This window comes from Glycine max, chromosome 17 (assembly GCF_000004515.6).
Source record: "Glycine max cultivar Williams 82 chromosome 17, Glycine_max_v4.0, whole genome shotgun sequence".
Classification (NCBI taxonomy): Eukaryota; Viridiplantae; Streptophyta; class Magnoliopsida; order Fabales; family Fabaceae; genus Glycine; species Glycine max.
The window spans coordinates 13,525,665-13,534,558 of record NC_038253.2 but is presented as its reverse complement, the minus strand read 5'-3'; the positions used below and the strand labels follow the sequence as shown (position 1 = coordinate 13,534,558).

The following is an 8,894-nucleotide window of genomic DNA, read 5'->3' as shown; positions in this document are numbered from 1 at the left end:
AGTACTTAATATTGTGATAAAATAGAAGCACATAAATATACAGAGGAGCTAAGTACTATTATCTTCGAATTTTGGTACCATTTTGCCATGAAAAGGATTTTCTAGCAGTTGGACTACGTAACATAATCAACCTTCAACAAAGCACATGCATAATAAACTGTTAATGACAAATGCTAATTGAGCTAGCTGGAATACCCGTATAATAATCTTGGTTCATGGTCATTTTTTATTTGTCTTTTTAGCCTAGAGCTCATTATAATATTAAGTAAATGCTTCCTGAATTTGAACCTTTGTTTGCCACATCACAAGGCAGCAAATCAACTTTGTAGTCTCACGCCAAGGCTCACCTTATAAATGATAGTAATAATGTTTTAGAAGACCATTTTCTTATCCTCACTTATATATAAGCAATTAAGCATTCTACTTTATCTGTTAAGGCTAAAATGCGGAGTTCATCTTGGTGGAAACAATTATTCACTGAAACAAGCTTAGAAGAAAATGAAGCTGCTGTCAAGAAGTTTGAGCAAACTGCGTCGAAGATGTCCTACAAGCCAACTTGCCAAATTTTCCACCTCAATTCATACCATTGATAATTTGATATCTTGGAATTAGATTAATTGATTATTCACCATATCCAGAATTTTGTATTTTTTTGTATTCCTATATAAACATGTGAGTATAAATGTCATCAATCCGGCAATTCTGTTTTACCAGACATGGACAAGCATTAAGATATGTTTGCTTACTAAAAGAATACACAAAATCCAGTAAACACACACACACAAAATTAGAAGTAATTTAGCTGAATATTCTTGGGTGGCTTAGAGGTGTATTTAACATTTTCTCAGACTATAAAATATTGAAATCTTTATTATTTGGTGATATCTCACATTCTCACTAGAAAGAAAATAGGAGCATTAATTAAAAACTGGATCCATATCATATGTAAAATTTAGATTGACTTCATGAATGTGTTAAAAGTACGTTGTTAGCCATATTTTAAAAATAAGATTGAGCAGAATAGTCGCTTCTCACGACATTGGACTAATTTTGTGATTTGTACAAAAGAATCTGAAGCAAAATATTCTATTCATCGCCTATAGTGTATCTCTATTTGACTCTAACTTGTTCCATACGTACTTCCTTAAAGTAAATAGAAGCCTATTCTTAAATTAAAAGCTCGATCTAAAGCGAATAAGAGATGCTCTATTTATCTAATTTTAAATTAAAGTGAACTAAGTTCATGAAATACTTTAATTTAAATTAGTAATAAGTGTATTGTGCACTTCAAATATTTTCTCACTTATAAAATACCTATGTCGGCACACAAGCAAGTTTGTTGCCCAAAATAATCTTCTCACTTATAAAAATGATTATTATCATTAATTTTTTTGGTTTCCCACATATTTTCTCCTTCGGAGACAATCCACATGTGAATATTTCTTCTAATAAGAATTTAAATCTTAATTCATCACATTGTGAAAGATTAATTCATCCAACCTTATCGGTAATGATGATTATCATGAATCCAACACTGCATGCATATCAATTCACTCCTATTATAATGAATCCAACACTGCATGCATATCAATTCACTCCTATATTAATCGTTAGTGAGGGACTCGGAAGAGAACAAATCAAAATTGGCTACATGTTGGAGATCCAAGGGATGATGAAGTTGAATGTGGGCCGAAGAATTGAAGAAGACTGCATGCATTCACATCAAAGTTAGGCTATACGCGTACCCTTAGTGGGGCTTCTTCTCTTTTGATTTGGACTAGTTCTGCAAATAATTGTCCTCCAGAGGTTGCTTTGGAACCAAGTGAGAGAGAGACCCTTTTAAATTTTGATGTTTGATAGGCCAACACTACATGCTATTGTCTTGTTGATATGATAGTTTAAAATCATGACCCACGGGAAGAACGCAATGAGACAACATAGCAATTGGATTCAACAAATCAGACCAAGTCCATTTCATGGTCATTCACTGTTTACTTAATTAGGTACCCTTTTGACTTTGTTCTCGTGGCTAAGTCGTGCGAGGAAGAAATGAAATTTAATTCAAAATCATTGAGAAAGCGTAATATATCTTGTCTTCTAGATTTAATATAAGTTATATAATAATGCTATAGACTATTTGGCATCTAGTCAATGAATCTTAGACAATGATCCGATAAAATCAAATGGTAAATACTTGTTTTTTTTTCTTCTTCTATATTTTCATTAATAATTTTAAGCTTTATTTAGTTTCATATTTTAAAAGTTTTGTAAACAGAAAGTTAGTGAAAATTATTATTTTGTAAGCACAATTTAAAGCTGTAGTTAGTTATCTTAATCATTTTAGCTAACCTCCAATAATTTCTTGTGTGTGGATTTTAAGGGGAATACATTTTGTGTGTATAATTTGTCAGACTGAAGTACTTCAGAGCGTTAACTGTTAATTTCATACATTATCTTATGGACTGTTGATGTAGAAATCAGAGTACGTCGTACACTTCATGAAATGCATGTCATTTCTAGCTAGTTGATATTTTTTATACATATGTATCCATCGATAAGACTCAGAAACAGGATATATTTAGAACAACGTACAACGTTATTGGAATTTTTGAAAATAACATTTCCTTTCACGTGGTGTTACATTTGACTAGATATGTTTGCCAGCTTTGATTGGACATCTGTAACCATTTTTTTCAACTATTTACTTTTGGTAACTGATATACGATAAGTTAACAGCAAATTTTGCGCAGTATATATACATGCAACATTATAGCAATGATTCCCCTGATTTCAGATGTCATTTTCTCTTCTACAAAGTACTAATTTTTACCATTCTAGCAATATTTTGATATCATGGTTTGACATAATGCAACTGTTTCTACATAACAGGCAACAATGTTCTTCTTTAAATATTGTTTTATTTTCTTCATCTTTTGCCACGCATGCAACTCAACTTTCTATAGCATGTTTATCATGTACTGTATGTTCATATTTCAACAAATGATCTATATAACTATGAGTCTATGACACACTAGTAACTATCCAAGTATTTAATACTTACCAAGACACTGAGTGCACAAAAATTGATATGGTTAACATCAAACACATAAATTATAAACTACCAAACTCAAATGTCTATTAAAGCATCCATGTGCATTTTCCTCCCCACCCATGTCACCTCAATCAAACAAGTGCATTATCATCGATCCAAGTCTCCACCATCAACTGCAACAGTCTATCACTCTGCCATTTGTCTACTGCATTTATTCCCACTGATAAACCCTTTTCCCACAGTGATAAATTGAAAGAGAAGTACTAATTAATGATAAAGGATAGTTTAACGATAAAAAAAAATATATTATGTTTTAATTATAGCCAAGTTTACTTTCATAATCATTTCAGCGATGGTTTTAAAGCCATTATTATGAACCTAAACACATTGCAAATGATAGATTGATTACCTATCAGATAAAGTAAAGCTACTTTTGTTTAAGGATATTAAAGGCTAATAATTTGGTTACTGGCAAACGAAAATATATCTTCTTATTTGTCTGTAAAAGTTGGCAGAATGAGAAAAAGTTGTCCTTCAGTTGTATTAATTAAAATGAAGAGGCTAGTTTAATTTCCATATGAACTACTTACTTCCTCTATTAATTAGTGTTTTAACATCTCATTTTTGGGAGAAAATTCACAATATTTTTTTAGTGTACGTTACATAACTTGTATACTCCCTTATCTTTTTTTCAACTCTGTTTTACTTTTATAGTAACATTTCCATAATTCTGCTACACAAATATTACCATTCAAGAGCTGTAAAGAGGGGTTAGGTCAAAATTCAAATTATAATAAAATTTTATCAGAGTATATCATATATCTTATTGAATGCGGTTGAGCTTATTGAGTCACCCGTGTATTGAGATGTTATTGGTCCATTTTTAGATGTCCAGCCTTATAAATTTTATGTTTGAGATGTTCAATCTTTGGATTCAGAAGAATGAGTTAATGTATTAAATCAACCACATGTTCATTACTTTCCTTCTTCTTGCACATAGGAAGAGAATTTCCTTTATATTCATTTGCCCTGTCTTGCATTTAGAATGATACACTGCCTATTTTTTTATAAGACAATATTATTAATGAGAGTGCAAAGTAATTAGTAGTAATTATAGATTTCTAAACTATTTTAACTTGCTGTTTATGATCATTAAGTCAGAGCTTCAAACTCCTCAACTACTCATTCCCTTAAGAAGAATAACCACATGCATTCACAACTACAATTACAAGATTTGGAACGGCAGAAAAAACTATTTCGGATAGAGGCGGTAACGATTAGTGTCACTCAAAGATCATGAAAAAAAGTAAAATCCTCGTACGACCAAAAGTTTTTTTTTTAAAAAAAAATAGGGAAAGATTTCTTTGAACCCATTATATCATCAGTGTTGAATTTCCACCCTGGCTAATTTTGCCATAATTGACATTCAAGTCCACGGATTTGAAAACCAAACTCTAGATGCTGCATTGTTGCACATATATTTATGCGTTGAGTAATTTAACTAGTCATTTTAGTAGGATTTTTTCTCTCAATCAATTTTTTTCTTACTTGAATTTGAGATCTTAATTAAGAAGATTGAGTTCAGTTTCTCTCAAACTAATGACATGATGTTACATTAATCTGTTGGACAACATGTTTAATCACTTTTTTGTGTGCATGAATCTAAGAAGCCTTAGTTAAAGATATCGAATTGAGTTTGTAACATGTTGGTATATTTTGAAAGCTGTTATATTCAATTAAGTCTCTACTCCACTAGTCTAAAATTTCGTCTTTCGTAATCTATGGCGGATTTTGTACAAATTAATTTGAGTATGTGTTAATTGGCTTTAGACATATATACAGTGATCCATTTCACCCATACATGCATGTGTACGCAATATACGCAAAGTGGAAAGAGCAAGATTGAGAAGGGAACGAGGGGGACCCACGAAATTGAAAAGAAGGGAACAAATGGGCCATGTTAGTGTCTCTTGGCAATAGGGTGAAGAATGGGACTTATAACGTGAGCTTCATGTTAGTTGTCATGGTGGACTAGCTAGGGCTAGCTTTCTAATGGTCCCGGTGACTAATGTCTATGTAGGTTTCGGAGGGTGTTATGGGGGCATTTAAGCGAGGGTTTCACATGATCTAATAACGTTCTATTACTACAAACCACGTGGTCTCTTGTTTTATTCGCCCCTCTCTATCTCTCTTTATTATAACTCTCTCACTCCTATGCGTTTTTCTCATGGGTAATTCAATCGTATTCTAGATAGAGATTGTCCTCATTTAATTTGGTTCAAGCCAAAATTTAAATTAATGAGATATTTCATTTATGGAGGGTATGAAAAATATCGTATAGTGCATATCCAAGGTCACTGCTGCTTTGTGATTTCCTGTATAATCATCACATGTTTATATAAGATGAAACTATGAAAGCGTATATGCGTATGTATGCGTCAACTAATGTGTTTGGATAAACATTAAAATCACGTTGAACCAAAAAATTACACATTTAAATGCACAAATGGAAAAGCTAAGTGAGTGATGGATTGATTTTAACGTGGAACGTGGATTGACTTGGATGCAACTGTAATCCAATTACATCGATCGTTTTATTAAATGAGAGAGACTTCTTTGTTGGGGTAAGATAAAAATAATAGTAATATACTATCATATTAATGAATTTCACTTGAATTTTTCTGATAATTGAATTTGTAAAAAGAGTGAATTAAAAAAAAAACTTAACGAGTATAATTTAGTTGAAAATACACGTTAAATTTGTGAGAATAAATTTGATTTGATTTTCACAAAATACATTTAAAAAGGATGAAAAAATTGTAAGCATAACTAAGAATTAAAACTTGTAAAAATGCTTTAAAATCTTTTCGAAGAGATAAAGGCCTTAATTATGATCATGATAAAAAAAAATGAGTTAAAAATTCTGTATAAAATATATGTTGATAGCACCTTCCAGAGTTGTCCATTAATTTGGACGATGTTATCGATCAGCATTGCCTTCTAATGTGAAATTAAGGGGTATTTGGGATGCCCGGTCACTACGGTTAACACCCTTTGTATTTGTCAACCCCGTCAAATCGTTATTTTGCTTTGGTCGCCTTCAATTTTTTTTCCATGGCCTTTATGTAATGGGACCAATTTTTAAAGATTCTTATCTTTCTATATATAATTTATTACATATATAGTTTGCCGAGAAAAATGTAAGAGACATTAAACTCTATTCAACACCGAAAAGAGAGAGAAAATAAATAAATATAAATATAAATATGATAAATAATATACTTTTTTGGTGAAGGAATACAATAAACAATATAATATAAAAAGAAAAAATTAATAAAGTATTTTACATATAGAAATGTCTATATATTATTTCTTTATCTAGTTTGACAACTATCAGCCAAAAAAAAAATCTAATTTGGCAACAATTAAGGCTCTGTAAGTTCGTGAGAAGATAAATAAAGTAGATGAAAATAGTAGAAAAAATAATTTTTAAAAAATAGAGTAAGATATAGTATAATATTTAGTTCTTTAGTTAAAGAGAAATAGAGTAAAAATAATATTATAAAATTGTTTGATAGGAATGAAATGGAAGGAGAGAATTAAATGACTAAACAAAATTATATTTTTGCTCTTATTATTGTCATGCCTGCTGATCATGAATAATTGATTAACATTCACCTATTTAATCAATTAAATTGGTATATTTAATCGATTGTATAATTAAAATAATCGATTGTGGTTAATGAAAGTGATTTTTTTGCCTCGCAAAAATTAATTATAGAGTAGAAATAATTTATTATAGTTATGAATTTTTATTTATTTCACTCAACTGAAACAAACTCAAGTATGGGTAATAAAGTATTTTTTCACTTAAGATTGAAGACTTCCATTAATTTATTTTAATGATGTTTAAATCACCTATATCAAATAGTTATTACATATTTTTGTCTCTTCTAATTTATTTTTGTCATTAAAACCAAACACACCGTAAAAATAAATAATTAGTTTGGCAAACATTACATATGTACAGTTAATAGCTAAGTGGGACTCATTTTCAAAATGTCAAATCAATTACCGTTACTATCAATTGAGTGCAAATTAAAAATATATGAATTTCATTTAATTTGATGCATGATATCATTCAATTATGTATTATTATTTTATTTTATTTTTGTAAAAATAATTGTTAAAAATGTCTATTGAGTTCTACATTAAATAATTTAGTCAAAAATAATTATTTCTCCTAAAATAAGTTATACCAAACATGTCATGACTATGTCAGTTAGGCATGAGCAACTCCGGGATCCATGTATCAGTCATGTGTCTATGTCATTATTAGATTTAATTCAATTAAAATAGTAATTTTATTATTTAATTGTAGTAGCAAAGTTTAAACTCTACGGTTTACAAGTGGCTTTAAATTTTTTTATTAATAGTTAATCATAAAATTAAATATCTTTATGAGAATACGAATACGAAGGATACTATAACTTATATACATAATTAGTTGACCAAAGAAATGAGGACTATTAAGCTCACAATATACATACAGATTTAAACATCATTCAACTAACAAGCAAGGAGGCTTTATTAGATTTAGTCAAAAACCATTTTTAAGATATTACCTTTATTCTATCCAAAATACTCAATAGTTAATTCAAAGACATGATGATGTAATATTTTGTTGTATTCACATGAATAAAAATAAATTATTTATTTAACATCGAAGAATCTGTGTTTCATTTTTATCTTCCATTGGATAAAATTCTCTTGAGTTATACAATACCAGTAAAATTAGTGTTTGACTTAATAGATTAAGAGACACATTTAATGTCTCACATAGAAAAAAAATACTCAATGGCTCAAATTTTCTATCGGACAAAACAATTTCATTTCTTAATTTCCATATAGACCAAATAACTGCAAACTATGCACACTAAATATTAAATCGTCTCCCATGGTGCTGTATTTCTAGGAATAATCTTATTTTTACATAAATTTTTCACAACATATATTTTGATAAAAAAAAAAGAGAGAAAAATGTGAGATAAAATAAATAATAGGATAAAAAGATAAAATAAAGAAAAAAAACATGTGAAAAATTATTATAAGAAAACGACAAGAAACATCCCCACAAAATGGATCCTTTTGACTAGAATATCAATTAAATTAAAAACCGCATCAAGTTTTCTAGGTCTTGTTCAAGGATTTATGATCCACCCAAAGCAGCCAAGGAAGCTAGAGTCACTTTCCATGGCCCGATCGAACATGTACTAATTAAACTAAAAAAAATTACTGTCTCCGGACAATGTCCTTAAATATTGTGCGTTAAATTATCTGCATAAAATTCGAGTAGATTATTAACTATTAATTTTCAAATCAAAGTACGTACTGTTCTTATAATCAATTCATCTCAATTCCAGCACAAAAATAAATTACCCGTAAGTTCCGGTAAATAAAAAAAATTGCTTTATAGTATATGATTATTGTTTTTCTTATATAATAAAATATAGCAGGTGGATTATAATTTTTGCCATGCCATGTCATCATTGTTACAAATCATTCTAATTGTGATATAAACAATTCTTATATTTATTGAAAAACAACGCTACAAGTAACTTAAAAGTTTTTAGAGAAATACTAACACTTTTTCAAATTAAAATCAATTATTTTTAATAAATTTTATTCAATAAATTCTTAGAAGAATGCTGCTAACACTTTTTATAACTTTCCTTTTCTAATCATTCTGCATTATTCTCTTTCTAACAAATTTCTTTATGATTCACTAAAATTTATTAAAAATTACAAATTTCATCTAAAAAGATAATATTAGAAAAAATAA

General features: G+C 29.2%; 1 protein-coding gene across 2 annotated transcripts in view; it reads left to right on the top strand.

Moving 5' to 3' along the window:
* Positions 1–710, top strand: part of LOC100806584 (probable pectin methylesterase CGR2) — a 5,371-nt gene extending 4,661 nt beyond the window's left edge. Inside the window, exon 8 of one of the 2 annotated variants that reach the window (XR_419105.4) lies at positions 438–631. Coding sequence is in view for 1 of the 2 variants with exons in the window: in XM_003549946.5 (XP_003549994.1) it covers positions 438–590 (153 nt within the window). In the remaining variant the exon portion in view is untranslated. Of the gene's footprint in view, positions 1–437 lie in introns of both variants that reach the window. The other variant, XM_003549946.5, reaches the window with a different exon arrangement.
* Positions 711–8,894: the final 8,184 nt, after the last annotated feature.